At 46.7% G+C, this 15,317-nt stretch overlaps 1 protein-coding gene across 1 annotated transcript in view; it reads right to left on the minus strand.

Annotated features, from left to right (window-relative positions):
* Nucleotides 1-15,317, minus strand: part of LOC120051274 (protein Shroom2-like) — a 28,173-nt gene that overhangs the window by 2,076 nt on the left and 10,780 nt on the right. Inside the window, exons 3-7 of the mRNA XM_038998046.1 lie at nt 6,424-6,564; nt 3,469-6,097; nt 3,160-3,245; nt 1,926-2,651; nt 576-1,166 (exon numbers count right to left, since the gene is read on the minus strand). Of these exons, the coding sequence (XP_038853974.1) occupies nt 576-1,166; nt 1,926-2,651; nt 3,160-3,245; nt 3,469-6,097; nt 6,424-6,564 (4,173 nt within the window). The remainder of the gene's footprint in view (nt 1-575; nt 1,167-1,925; nt 2,652-3,159; nt 3,246-3,468; nt 6,098-6,423; nt 6,565-15,317) is intronic.

Below are 15,317 nucleotides of genomic sequence, written 5' to 3' on the forward strand. Positions count from 1 at the left end.
CCGGTTTTTAATTCTGGTTATTAGTACTGTATATTCCCTATGTAGTGCAATACTAATGAGAAGAAAGCGGGCAATAGGATGTCGCGTGAAATGCAGGAGGTGATCGCTCAATATCGATGGGCCAGAGCAACTCCTACACTTCTAAGATCTCAGAGAGGTCGGTTAAAATTGCAGGTAAAATGGAAGGTTTATGCCCCTCCTCCAATGTATTCAGTTGTAGTCTGTGATTCAATATACTGCCAACAAGGGGCATCTGTGTTAAGACAGCCACAGTCGATGGGTTGATCAGTGTTTATAATTGGACTAATGTGTTTTTGTCATGTATACATTTCCCTCTACTCATCCTCTCAATGGGAAGAAACATTAACACCCCATAATGTGTCTTTTAACTCATCTGAACAAATACCTCTGAAGTGGGAGAGGAAGTCAGTCTGATAAAAACGTAAAAAACACAAAAATACACAGAACGATGTGTGATTATCTAGATTATGTTATGACTACCAGTAAATGCCAAGTTCATTTGTTCATAAATGTTATATTTCTAGACTGGCAGATCCCACTCCCAGTCAGCTCACCGGTCATCCATTCCCCTGTGCGGCAATCCCTGTTTGGGGGAGACTTTCCTCCTCTGGTGCCCCCCATCCAAGATCTGCTCCTCCTGGGGGAAGATCCCCTCCATCAGATCCATGGTGGTCTTCATCTTACTCTGGTCCAAGATGTCCACCAGGGACTTATCCTTGTCCATGATGTCTCTGGCCAGCTCCTCTCTCTTCACATCCTCCTCCGAGTTACTCTTCTGAGGCTGCTGGAGACCCATGGTGGAGGTACCGGAGGGTCCGTTGGTCTGAGACTGCCCAGGGGACAGGGCCTCTTCTGGGGCTACAGTGAGGGTTGGGTCCCTGGGGGGACTCTGGGGCCCATGGCGTGTGTAGGGGGTGTAGGCACGGAACAGGGAGTAGGGCTGCGGCTCAGGGGAGGGCAGGCTGTTCGGTAGGGGCGGGGGAAGGTCGGGCCCCTCTGAAACTCCAGGGGCCCTATTTTTCTCGCTGTGCAGCAGGTACTGGCGGCTCTCCCTCTCCGTGGTGCTCTCAGCATGGACGATCTTCACAGGGACCTTCTTCCCTATATTGCTCATCTCCATCACAGTGTTCGTCCTGTTCTCTGGCCTGTAGCGAGACAACAGTAGCTAGTCTTAACTTACAGTTATCCAATGTATTATGAGAAAAATTTGTGAAATGTTGTCACTTGAAAATGACACAAATAATGTTATGAACACATTCTTTAGCCTTTAGTCTACTTTACAGCTCAGTTTACTGAAACTGAAATAGGATTTTATGTCAGGAGTGAGTCACATTAACCACATCTACAATATACAAGCTTACAGTCCATGTTACTGTCTGACAGTGGACAGGTTGAGTCAATGATAATTACAGGGATGGAACGGCGCCGCCGACTGAAAGGTCATGCAGTCAGTCAATCATATGACCAAATAAAATTACAGCCTTCTGTCTCCAGGCTTAATGTTAATGCCCTGGCTACTGTGGCAGAAATACTGTATGTGCCCCAATGCTGAGCAGCTGAAACCAAATCATTGGGAAATGGATCATAGGAAAACTAAACCATTGCATTCTGGTCTGTGGCACATCATACCATGTAATTCCAAATAATCTTCCATAGCCTCCTCTATCAATGTGCTGCTCCTACGATAAAGAAATGAGACTTCAAATCGAGCTGCCTCACGCTACAGAATCAGGAGATAGGCTCCTGAAACTAGGGGCTGTTCTGGCTCGGACAAGGCTTACTGTAAGTAAAGCAACACAACACAGGACAACAGTCCCCAGTTAGTTACGTAAGGCTGTACAGTAGTTTGAAGGGGAGCTGAGGAGACGGGCATAAGAATGCCAGTTAAGCTGCTTAGCGCTTACCTGCTCTGGGCTTCATCCTGCATAGACACAGAGACGGGGGGCTGGTCCGTCAGCCTCTGTGGAGCAAACTGAGGAGAGGGAGAACGAGTCCCACCTGAGGAGGGAACCGTCAGACTGGCAGGCTGGTAGGAGAAAAAAGGAGAGTGGGAAGAGGGGGAGGGTGGCGGCTCTAGTGTTGAATCAGCTGCTCCCTCCTCCGTGTCCAATCCAGCGGGTCTCCCGGGGAAGGGAGAGGGGAGCTGGGTGGAGCCCAAGGAGCAGGCTTGGTTTGGGGCAGGATCCAGCTCTGTGCCATGGGGGGAGCAGCTGCTGCTGGATGATGGTTCAGCCTGATGGGTGCAAGGGCCAGGCAGGAATTCCTGGGAAGATAGTCCGTAGGAGGAGGATGTGGTTGAGGAGGTTTCCAGGCCTAGGAGAGCCCAATGTGGCATGATGATGAGGCCTGTATTCTGGGGCTTGGGAGCGGGCATTGGAGGTGGTAGTGGTTGCTCAGACACAGAGCTGTGGGTGTGGTTGGAGGGGTACGGGGGGAGAGCGGGAAGGTTGTGGGCGGGGTCCGCAGAGTCACGTTTGTATCTGTGGTCGGAGGGGTGAGGGAGAGGGAGGGGGGTGGCCACGTCTCTGCTGCTGTGTGGCTCTGTGTCGGTCAGTCTTGGAATAGACGGTTGTGGAGGCTGTGGGAAGTGATCGAGCAGGGCTGGCTGCTCTCTGCTCTCGCTCTGCCCTCTGTCAAACAGAAGAGGAAACTATAAGACAACCAAATACTCACACTAAGTAAATATTCAACTGAAATGAGGAGCAGAGTCCCTTCATGAATTGATTTATTCATTTTTATTTTCACAAATTCATCACATACTATGCATAAAAAATATAAAAAATAACTAAAAACATCAACTAATCTCTGTAATAACACCCAGGGTGCAGCGAGTGGGTTTACAACCTGAGACCTGAGTTGACAGTGAGAGCCTGAAACAGGATTGGTTAACACTTTTACATGTAGCTTGACCTCTCAACCCCTTATAACTACACCTGGGCTGAACTGGCATGCTCCCCCCCTGCCCTAACTCAAACTGCTATTGTTATTATACTGTAGTACACACTCATGTACATGCGGGTGTGCGTTACTGCACCGCCAACAGGTAACTATCACCTTGAAATGTGTTCCAACAATAGGTGGATAGGTTATAACCGATCTGAAACCAGAGTCGAGAAGAGAATAATGTGGAATGCTCACCTGGTGGTGTAACTGCCTCCTTGCTGGTCCCGTCTGTGATCCAGATACGGGTTTTCAACAGAGTCTCTCCATGGCACAGGGATCTTCTGAAAGAAAATGAAGAACACACTGAATTGCCTTAATATAGCTGGCCCAATATAACCTTCTGTTAAAACAGCACTCTGGCCAGCTGGTTTAATGTTTAGACAATACAACGTGGACTTTGATATCTATAAAACAAACTCATGCATGTCTGTGCTAATGTCAAAGGAAGTCACGCAGATCACTTCACTACCGCTACACTAAGAACCAGTCGATGGAAACGCTCACCTGTGTGTAGAAGTCTTGTGAGGGAGACGATCTGGACCTCTCGTGGACACAGACAGACGTCTCCTCTGTTCCCTGGTCCAGGATGTTGTCAGCAGAGTGGTACCTCCCCTGGGGCTTTGTGTCTGAAGCCTTCCTCTGCATGTCCCAGGTGACCTGGTACTCAGCGAATGTCCCCAGCCTCTGCTGCTCCAGTAGGGCCTGTCTGCCTGCGGGGCTGAGGGGGTCTGGGTGGTGGTCACTGGAGGTCTCACTGGCCAGGCCCGGCCTCCAGCCCTCCTCAGTTTCCCCTGAGTGGGCTCTCCCCCTGGCCTTGCCCTCTCCGTGCTCCAAAGTGCTGGAGGTGGTGCTGGAGCTCTGCTGGCCTGACTTGTGGATGGTTGAGATGGGTCTGCAGAAGGAAGGTTTAGCAGCCATTTCAAAGAACTTCCGCCGGTCTACAAATGACCGTGCTGTTCCAACAGGATGTTCTCCCTCACCCTCCACTCCGAGCTTGTTGATCTTGTCTGGCTCGGAGAACGAGTGGACCCTCTTGTTCAGAGGGAAACGCTTGCGGCCGCCAATGCGGGAGACTATGTGTGAGTTGGGTTTGGTTAACAGAGCCTCCGACCCTGACCCGGGAGGTTCTAGGTCTCTCCTCCTAAAAGATGTGGCCTGGAGGACCCTAGCCTGCGCCTCTTTGAGGTGGTCCTTGTAGGAGGAGGAAAAGGAGCCATCGGAGGAGGTGGACTTCCACCCCCCCGGGTCTGTCTCCTCTTCCTCTGGCTCCTCCGTCTCGCTGGGGCAGGTCAGGGTGGCAGCACTCCGGCTTTTCTGCAGCTGGGCCCTCTTTAGCTGGATCTCGTTGCGGAGGGTGGTGGCATATCGGTCGCTGCGTCTCGCCAGTTTGCCCGTTGCCGTGTTGTCCGTTAAAGCCTCCTGTATGGCGTGGTTGGCTTCTCCCCCGCCGTTGGATGGTGGTGGTTGTGGTGGTGGTTGTGGTGGTGGTTGTGGTGCCGTAACAGGGTGATTGTTCTCCACCAGGCTCTTACTCTCCTGTGCTAGAGAATGAAGCATGGGGCTTCTACTCTCCTGAGCCAGACTGTGGAGCATGGGTGTCTTTTGAGAAGAGATCTTGTGGTTCTCCTGAGAGACCCAAGGGTCTTCTCTCAGTGGTGCCGCCTTGTGGTCCTTGGGCGGACTGGGAGAGTAAGAACTTCTAAGCTGGGCCTCTGTAGAAGGTCTCTGGCCCTCACTCCTCCTCTCCTTCTCCTCAGTGGTAGGTTTACCAGATGAGGATAAGGAATTAGAGGCTGTGTGCCCGTAAAGCAGAACATTGGCCGGTTGGAAATTTCCGTTCCGCTCCTTGCTGTTGGTGTAAGGCTGCTGAGGATTAGGAGGATACTTGACCTTGTTGGTCTTGTGGGAGGAACTTGTGGAGCCCCTGTCATTGGAGCCCTTAGCTAGCTCCATGTCAGCCCTCCAGACCTCTGATTTGCTCTGTCTAACACGAGTCTCTGGCTGGGCTGGCTGCTTGGTTGTGATGCAGTAGTACCGGATGTGTCCTCCGCCGTCATAGTTCTGGTCGATGGTCGAGGTGGACAGGGACGTGGTGGAGGACCTCACGTGGTTCCTGTTACTGCTGTTGGTAGGGAGCTCCTGGAGGCTGTGGTAGTAGCTCCCGACGCTCTGCGGCTTCGGTGGATGTGGGGCGGACTTGGTCTGCAGGTAGAAAGTGCTTTCGTCGCTGTACTGCCGCTGGTGATTGGGCAGGCAAGCAAAGGGAGACTGACTCTGTCTCACGTCCTGGCTAGACACCGAGAACAGTTTGTTTGGGTTGCTGAGCTGGTTGTGGTTGTAGTCAGGTGCTCCTGCTGCTATATTTGGGTGGAGGAAGTCTTTCTTGCGAGGTGGAGGGTTGTAACTGCACCTGGGGTCTACCCCGTTCTCATCGTGAGAGATATGGTTGCCCCGGCCTCTGTAGCTGCTGTTCTCTGGGGCCTCAGCCAGCCTGTCCACCCCTCGTTCCTGGTTCTTCATCTGCCCGTGTGGTGGAGCTCCAGGCCCCTCTGTGTAGGCAGGGTACACCTTGGTGACAGCAAAGCTGTCACTGCGTAGGGGAGGAGGAGGAGGAGAGGGGGGCGCTGCTACCCTCCTCCTCTCTGGGACATGCCACACAGGGCCTATGTGCGATCTGCCAGAGCCTGAGCTGGAGTAGCGGGAGCCAGGCTGCTCCTCTGGGACTGTCCTGGGGCTCTCCAAGCCTCCGTCCCCCTGGGGCAGCTGGAGGTACCGGCTGTGGCGCTGCTCACCCGGCCTTCCATCCTCACTGGTCTGAGTCTGGACCCCCTTATAGAACATGCTGTCCTCAGTCGCAGCAGCGTCAGTGTTGGCGAGGGCCAGAGCAGGCTCCGGGGGAGGGCTGGTAGTGGAGAGGCAACTGAAGGCCGATTCTCTCTTCCCACCAGACCCTCCACCGCCAGAGAGAGGCTCAGCACTGCGGTGGTACCTGCTGGGGGAGAGGCATCCTGGTGGGAAGGGGTGTGAGGGGCGCTCTACTCTCTCCATATTCCCCACGGAGCTGAACTGGCTGGATAACTGGCGTAGATTCGAGTCGTGGTCCCCGCAGCTGGAAAGATCTTTTGTGGATGCACTAGAAATAAAACAAGACATTGTGTTAATTTGACCAGATTTGGTTAGCAGTAGCTAAATTAGATTTATATTAGGTATTATAAGCCACTTATTCTGTGTTTTCTTGTTCTTTGATAACTGACCTACTTTTAGATTTTTGTATACAATGACAGGAGATGAGAACCCCATAAGAATAATGGCTGCCCCTACCTCTGAGGAGATGGAGTAACCATAAACTCTCTGAATGTAACTCAAGACAAATTCTCTAGGAACTGTGATGACCCTAACGGGCAGTGTCTGAGTAACATTGACACTAGGAGGAGGTCATAGATTCTTCCAGCAGCTCACCTGACTTCATGTTTGACCTGCCACACAGGTGGAGGTGGGGGTGCAGGTGGAGGCTCTTTGTGACTCTCTGTGGGTTCGGGGTGGTCTTCTGTGAACTTGGAGGAGTGCCATGAATGGGGCCGGGAGACTGGTTCATTCCTCCTACAGAGAGAAGGTTAAGGAAAGCACGTTATTTAAATGCAACTAATTAGAAACCAGAAGGTAACAGACAAACAATTCTTTCTCATTTCAGTCTCACCCCTTGAAGCGGTTCTTCCTGAAATGCATGTCGGAGAGAGGTAACAAAAATATGTAATTCAGTAAAAAAACTACTACAAACTACTATAAAAAATTATATACAATCTGATGTGGAAAAGTTGTTCATTCATTGTGTAGAAGATATGAACCAAAACAATGAAATATAGACATAGACAGATGAGATACAAAGTGAAGCTTTCGCCGAACAAACCTGACACACAGACAAGCACCACAGACAACTACAGTACTATACGCCACGTAATGTTGGAAGCTGGGATGCAATGGGTGACATCAACAACAGAGTGTGATTGGGTCGGTTTGGGATAGCTAGTGTACTGGAGGAGGTTGCTATTCCACAATACCTCATAGAACTTCGTAATATCTTGGTGAGAAAGTTCCTGGCCACATGTTTGTCAGTTTCTGATTCTGATGGCATGGTGGTCTGTGAGTCAATATCCACCATTTTCATTTTCCTGGGCATGCAGCAGAGGAGGAACACATACAATATAGTCAAAATCCTAAGACAAATCCCTAGTCACTATCATTTAACATTTTAGTAATTTAGCAGACGCTCTTATCTAGAGCGACTTACAATAGTGAGCACATACCTTTTTTCCCCCCTTTCATACTGGTCTACCAACTGAGCTACAAAGTACTGAAGATCCTCAGTATACTGTCAGTGACTGACCAATGAGAACCTTGCACCCCCTTCTGGCCAATAAGAGATGTATGCTTTATATTCATTGTACATTGAATGGTATGTAACATGGGTAACAGACCTTAATAATTAGTAGTTAATTTGGTCAACTCTTAGACGTTTGATGAATCAGTACTCAAAACGCAAGAGGAAACCACCATTGCAGTAGTAATCTATGAGAAATATCTGTTATTTAGAAGAACAACACTGAGACAGAATAGAAATGACCTTTAACATTGTCTGTCTGGTGGTCATCCCACTGCCATATGGCTGTACGGCGACAGACAGAGAGAGATCCCTTGAGTGTAAACAGCATGGTGTAGGCGGGGGCTTAGCCTTTGAATCAATTAGAAAGATGAGATCAGTGGTTTCACACTATGTGCAAGCTGGCGTCTGCTCAACACAAACCTGGGTTCAAATACTATTTGAAATATTTCAAATACATTTAGTTTTTGCATTAGCCTGCCTGGAGTGCCAGATGGGTGGCATTTGCACTTTTACAACTATTATATTGGTTCCATTGCACCAGGAAAGTTCAGTCAAGCCCAGATAAAGAATGTGAAATTATATCAAATAGTATTTGAACCCATGTATGGTCCAACAGGGCATTTTCACCCTTTTTTTTGTCACCCTGTGACCCACACCCGGTTGGCACGACCAGAATGGACTAGACAAGAGCAACATATTGTGGACTACAGATACTGTATAAGCGTAAGGCTAAGAGCCACCCACTCAAATCCTTAACCTCTCTGATCTACGATATAAGACTCCTACATTCCATCATGGGGCCAAAGGAATGTGAAGATGTATTTTGCTTTGCAGTCAGCCCCAAGGGAGCTCAGTCTGAAGTGGGACATCAACGTTGGCAATCTTCCAAAAGTTCACGCACTTGGCTCATGGAGTCAAGCTAATTTATGGGAGGGAGGCAGAGGGCAACCTGAGAAGCTCTCCTCCTCAATAAGAAGCATAAAGAAAGAGAGCGTCAGAGACAGACCACGTAGGCACGCACACCGACACGCACTCACTCCCTCCCTCCCTCCCTTCCTTCCTTCTCCAGTCAGTCAGTGGTCCTGAGAGTGGTATGCTGCCCTAACAGAACCCCAACAGAGCTCACAATAGAAATGCAAATGGCTATTCTAGTCAGGAGTCCTTATTGTCAGGGTTACAGCTGAACTGCCACAGCTACCCAGAGGGGAGGAGACGACGTTGGGGCTAGTTTCAGAAAATTCTCCTCCGGTTTCAGTGAAAACGACATTCGAAAACAAACAGTAGCGAAACTGACCCAATTGGGTGTGAATATCTAGGCTATGCGGGCAGCAAGTGTGAAACGCGTAGCCTAGACTGTAGGCTTAGATAAAAACAGAATAAATCAAGAGGAAAGCTTTGTAAATACACATGGAGGGAATTAGCATTTCAAACTGAAAAGAAGAGATTTATTGAAACTAAATTTTAAGTTCGCTCGGCGTGGAGTTGACACAGCATTAGGTAGGGAGACGGATGAGAGAGAGGGAAGTCCAATGAGCTTAATAAGAAGAAATCAAAGAAGACTTACCAAAGAATTCTCAATCTCGCTGTGGCATTTCAGATGCACTCTTTTGTCAAGTTCTCTTTCAGCAAATAACAGCGTCTCAGAGAGCACTGATAAAGCAGGCTGAAAATGACTGCTCCTCTCCTCAGAGCCTTTCTACGCAGTGCATTCCTTTGAGACACTTCAATGATTGACAAGGCACTTCTACAGACCCTGGTCAGATTTCACAGCTTCTTTGGCAAAGGAGCTATCTGTGCAAAGGAATCATCCACATCCATAACTTCTGCTGCATCAGTTCAATCACAGAGATCTCAAACACAGACAGAGAGCTCTTCTGCCATACTCTTTACACACACAAACTGACTGACACTCCATCTTGGTGTGGCTCCAACAAGTGTGTTTGCTCCCAGTGTTGTATATAATAGATTTCCTAGGGGATTGTGGGGATTTACCTCGGGAGGGGAGGGGCCAGGGTTATTGTCATGCCCAGTGTCCTTGCTGTAGATCATTCTATGGGGCTTTCTCATTGGCTCACGTCCCATTAACCACTCGCATGGAGTTGAAAAAGTAAAATTGTGTGTGTGCTGACTGACGACACACACACACACATAGAATCCTGGCATGAGACAAATCAACAGGGTTTCACCTAATTGCAGTTAGCTTGGACATGTAGCTCCGTTTGAAACCGTCCCAATTCCAGAGGAATCTGTAAAGCTGATTTGACGACAGCATTACAAAACAGGCAATTGGCAACCAACCAACGCGCACCACACAGTTGGCGGTGGGATGTATGCTGTATCGTAGCGACGAGACCTCCACTTAATTAACGGAGTCATAGGTCAGCTGACAATGGAGAGAAGAATACAGAAAAACAACTGATGGTACGCTCTCTCTCGTTAGTGAACACCACAATGACCTTGACGGCAGAAAGACAAGGCCAAGATAACTAACTACTTGACTTCTCTATCTGAATGATATCAGTCACGGTGGAAAACACAGAAACTCGATACAGAGGGAAAATAAAAAGTCCCAGTAGAGATTATTTAGTCCTGCAGTCGAAGAACAAGCGTCATCGACAGATACTCCACCATTACATTCCAGAATGGTGAGGGGGTTGGTGGTTAATGTATGTAAACCAAACACTGCAAGTCCCTAGACACAATCAATCCCAGTTTAAAATAACAGTAAACATTTCTAAGAGAAGAGCTATTTTTCGACCGGTTCAGATAACCAGGGAAAAAACAGTGACTCTAATAAGGACGTAGAACTGTTGAATCACCACCTTGCTGGACAGAAGAACCAACCCAAACAGAATCAGGCAGTGTGGCCTGCTATGGCTCGGCCCACTGAGCCCCGCTGCCTGGTTTTTAAATGGGGGCTGAATGAAACAAGCAACACAATAGAAAGTGCCTGCGTAATCACAGCTGGGCTTATCGGCTGGTTAGAGAGGAGACCTCAGCATCAGGCTCCACACCCACGTTGCATGCCGTTCTGTTCCTACAGGGTTCAGATACCAGCCTGTAAAATATTCGGTATAGCATGTGGCAGAGGAACGACGGTCAGTCCTCTTTACACTCATTCTACAAAAGACATCTGGAACAATAAACTGATGGCCTAATAAGTCCTAACACAGATCTGATAAAGTCACCCCAAAAATGTAAAGTGTCTGTCTCAGAGCAAATGCTTACTCTAGAGTAGAACAGTTTGTCTTGGTGTGGGAGTGGAGGTAAAGGGGAGGCCCTCACTGTCATGTTAACGGTTCAGTGTTAATCCGGGGCTTTGCCTGAGGATGGGCGACTCCCTGCCTGACAGAGTAAACACTATAGGATCTTCTTCTCCCTCCTCACATGTTTAAGTTGACTATACAATACCTCCTAAAGGATCATTTAACCACATAGCCCAATTCATTTCAAAGTTGAGGAAAAAGTTGGAAAGACTTGCTTGTTTTATTTTGGCTGTCAGCAACGCCGTTTTCAAATCTGATCATGGAAGGAGGACAAAACTACAGTGTGACATAGCTATAATAAAGCAATATAGACAATTGTCATTGTGCAAAAATGACTATTTTTGAAACACTAAGACCCCTAAAAGATAAGCTTTACAGCAGATAGTTTCAGTGTCCTGCTTGTCCTGTGAGTCTCACTTCTAGATAACTCTTACCATTAAAGTGAATAACAGAGAAAAGCATACCTGAAATGATTTCTTCAATGAAGTCCTATTCCTACCCTCTCAATCCAGGCATATCAAGGGAGATACAACAGCAACCACCCCCAGAGCCTGGCTGTCCTCATTTGACTACACTGCCTTCCCAAAGCAGAGCTGATGAAAACAATGAGCTCTAGTGAGACAACCTATCCCAACTAGCAATGTCAACTCACCTAGGCAACATGGAACGTTCCACTTTCCACACCAAGCGGGGGGAGGCTAAATCTACAACACATTAAAAGAGTTAATACAGTAAAAGTCGATCTATCCAGATACTCCACAAACTATGGAATCTACACCAGAAATAAAGCATATTATTTTACACTGGTTCATATAGGATTTGCATAAGATTTTACCTGGTACAATCAGTCAATTCCCACCTTTTTTAACAGTGTTTACTACTTTTGCCGTCTTTCTAAGCTGAGTGAGTTCATGCCTGTGGCTTTACAGGTTGTAATAGGATTCAGGCATTAAGACACTGGAGCCAGTCAGCAGGGACCTTGTACGATGTCATGAGGCATGAGTTTACACTAAACTACTCTAACATACTTCATTGGATTCATGTTCTATTTTTTTATTTTTTTAAATCAGTTTTATGCAAGTATGTGCCTCAAGAGTGGCCTACTATACTATAACACACTTGAACAGAAAAAAACATGTTTATATGAACACAAAAACCACAAAGAGAAATTCGACTACATATAAAAACCATTCAGATTTTCATAGAGCACTGGGAGTTACATTAATTCACTAGGCTTATATTACATATAAAACATATATAAAAGCATATAAATATATATATTACATATAAAAAAGCATATAAATATATATATTACATATAAAAAAGCAACTCCGGCCACTAGATGGCATGTTGTTGTGCCTCTTCTACTTATCCCATCTGTTCTGCAGTTGTTTGTTCTGGTTAGCAGCAGGGAGTGTGGAAGACCAGAGTCCCGAGAGATGAAATTACATTAACAGCACAATACAACACAGAGGTGTGAATGTCTGATTGAGGATATTCAATATTGGATACCTAAATCAAATCAGGGTTGATCCATCATTGGCCCCCATACAATTCACTGTGTGTGTGAGAGAGAGTTAAAGTCTAAAATCCACAGGGGGGGTTCACAAAGAATTCACCTAAGAATACTCTGCATGCCTTCTAGACCAGCATATGGTCATTAGCTAGTTACTGGTGGTGCCAAAACGCAGCGGGTTGGCAGTTTGGCCATGGTCTATTCACACACAGTTCTTTTCACACACACAGAGGCCCTGCCGGTTGAGTGGTGACGGTCACCTACCACCACCACCAGCTGTCTCTGGGTCTATCTACGTCAGGGACAGCCAACGACACAGCCAGGCAGCTAGACCAGCCAGCCAGGACCCTGGAATTCAGACAAAGCCCCTGGGACAGAGCGCTGGTTGGCCCTGGCTCCCCAAACAATGGCCCTAACTGGCCCTCTTTGTGTGATTGACAGGGTGCACTCACATGGAAAATGGTTCCCCTTTTGTTCCGTAGTCCCTTCTCTAATGGTGTGATGGGCTAGCTAGTGTATCACACGTTTGTGGCCGACTGATAAACTAGAGGACAGCCTCAAATGGCGCTATAGTGCTTGAGTAACAAGTAACATAATTGATGTGCTTAAATTGATGTTTTACCTTCAATTGCCAAGTCATCTCAGAAAACCTTGTCATTTGGCATTGAAAGGGTAACATTCCTGAGTAATGAATGAGTCATAATGAGGAAGTGTTTGACCTATAGTGGGGCAGTCGGAGCTGAAAGTCAGAATGATCAAGGGTCTGTCAATGGGATTTAAAAGTGTAAGAAGCATAAGGGAAACAGAACCGATAGGTGTCTCTAGACAGAGTGATGTCTGATGATGACAGAGAGCCGAGGTAAAGTGGGCTAAAGGTCCCCCATGTTTCGAAACTTAACATATCTTGTTCTCTCTGCCCCTACCCTCTCCCCCTACTCCCCAGATACTCCTCTGTGCCATTTAAGAGTCATTATCTAACCTGAAATAGCAGCCATGACACAGAGAGAGAAGTCTGGACAACGGGTCCATTGTCTTCCTCAGCCAATGAGAAGAGAGGCCCAGTCAGTCTCTACAGGACATGCAGCCCCCCATGCCTAAGTCATGACATGGGCAGTATATTTCTGCTGTATACAACCTAGTTATATCCCAAATGGCACCCTGTTCCCTATACAGTGCACTACTTTTGACCAGAGCCCTATAGGCCCTCGTGAAAAGTATTGCACTATAGAATAGGTTGCCATTTGGGACAAAAACCCAGATAGCCAGCCAGAGGAGCATGAGAAAAACCACAACACTAAGTCTGGCTTTTCTAGTGTAAATATACACTCCAAGGCACTAGATATTAGTGTTGCACGGTATACCAAAAGTTCTGTACTTTTTCGACATTAGAGCATGAAAAACGGGTTGGTACTAGAAGTTTTTATTTTCTGTACTTCTGTCAAATGTCTCACGGATCAAGTATGTCTATGCGCGCAGCCAAACCGAACGAGTGTGCTCGCATACTTCCATAAGTACTGTTTGTCCATTTTAAGACAGCGTAGCCAGTAATTCATTCAGTTAATCTAACTCAAGAAATCTGTCTTTAATTTGATGGGGTTTTTTCCCCAAAGAGAGCTTAGTCGCGCAATTTTACATCTAACTAAGTATTTTTCTGTGAATTATTTTTGCATAAAACGAGTCATCTCTCATTGAATAACAACAAAGACTATTGAAGATTCCTACAGTTGACCAATCGCCGACGAAGGGGCGTAGACTTCAGCTCCGAACCTCCGCTTGCCTCCAGAAAAAAATGTTGTGTGCCTGAACAGCCTAAAAAAAATGACTTACTGAAGTCCAAAACGTCACAAAATGTCGTCATAATATAAGCACAAACTCTACCGAATGTTTCCGCTGTGAAGCCTTTATAGCGCGAGCACACCGTGTCTGCTCCACAACCTGCACTGGGAGTCCTGGGCTGTTAGCTCCCCACTCATGCTGCATAGAAGTTAACACACTTGAATAATGTGACACTGCATGTAGAAATGTTGAAACTGTTCACAAAACAATCTCCATACAGGCTACAACACTTTACAATGCAAGAAGATACCAGTAGCTTCCAGCTTTGTAGGCTAACTTCCATTTCTAGCTTACAGCTCAAGCTAACGTCAATTCACTACTCTCTGGTACTTTGTTTGAGAAACCATAATGAAAAATATGCTGATTTCAAAGCAGATTGCCACCAAAACTTAAATCAATGTCTCTCCCAAAGACGATCTATTCTGCCTCAGCTAATTGACTGTCTGAGAATAGGGCTCTGATGGCCGCCCCACCAGTGTTGCCAACAAATTTTCAGGGTAAGTTGCTAGAGGCAGGTTGATTTGTTGCTAAAAGTTGCTAAATGACGTTGTGATGTCATTGCGTAGAATACACAATAACATTACTCAAATTGACTGGCCATCTCGGCGACAAATATGATTTGACATTTCTTCAGGTACAGACTCCCACTCTTTTCTGTACTTCTAGCTGTACAATTTTGATTGAGACATGTTGATTGATGTTGTAATTTCTGTTCAAGATCAAACATTCGTGGCCAACTATATTAATTGGGTTTGGCTCGTAAAACCTGCAATACTGCTGCTGCAGTCAGCCAACAATGATTTGCAATTTGCTGAAATTGCTGCTGGCCTGCGCTCGAGCTGAGCGCCTGCTGCTGACGTCACTCACAATGCACTTTTGCAGCCAGGGACGTGTGTTGTGGGAAAGGGCTTGTGAAGAAAAATCTTATTGCAAGAACTGGGAGCTCTTTAAATTTGAGGTGTCCAAATACCTTAGAAAATATGGTAGTAATCTTGCTAAGACCAGAAGAGCTGAGGAGGAAAAGGTGATCATTAAGATCACTTCCCTTTCTCAGAGGTCCCCAGCCGGCCTCTCGGGGGAGGACAAGATGGAACTAATTGAGTTACAAAATAAACTGGATAATATATATAGATTAAAAGCAGAAGGAGCCTTTATTAGATCTAGGAAAAAATGGATTGAGGAGGGAGAACAGAATTCATCCTATTTCTTTAGACTTGAGAAATTTCACTCTAAAAATAACACTATCCATAAATTAAACATTGATGGTGTTATTACAGACGACCAAAAAATAAATCGCTAAATACTGTAGCAATTTTTACAGAAAATTGTATAGCTCTACGTACTGTCAGGAATC

This window comes from Salvelinus namaycush, chromosome 7 (genome assembly GCF_016432855.1).
Source record: "Salvelinus namaycush isolate Seneca chromosome 7, SaNama_1.0, whole genome shotgun sequence".
Classification (NCBI taxonomy): Eukaryota; Metazoa; Chordata; class Actinopteri; order Salmoniformes; family Salmonidae; genus Salvelinus; species Salvelinus namaycush.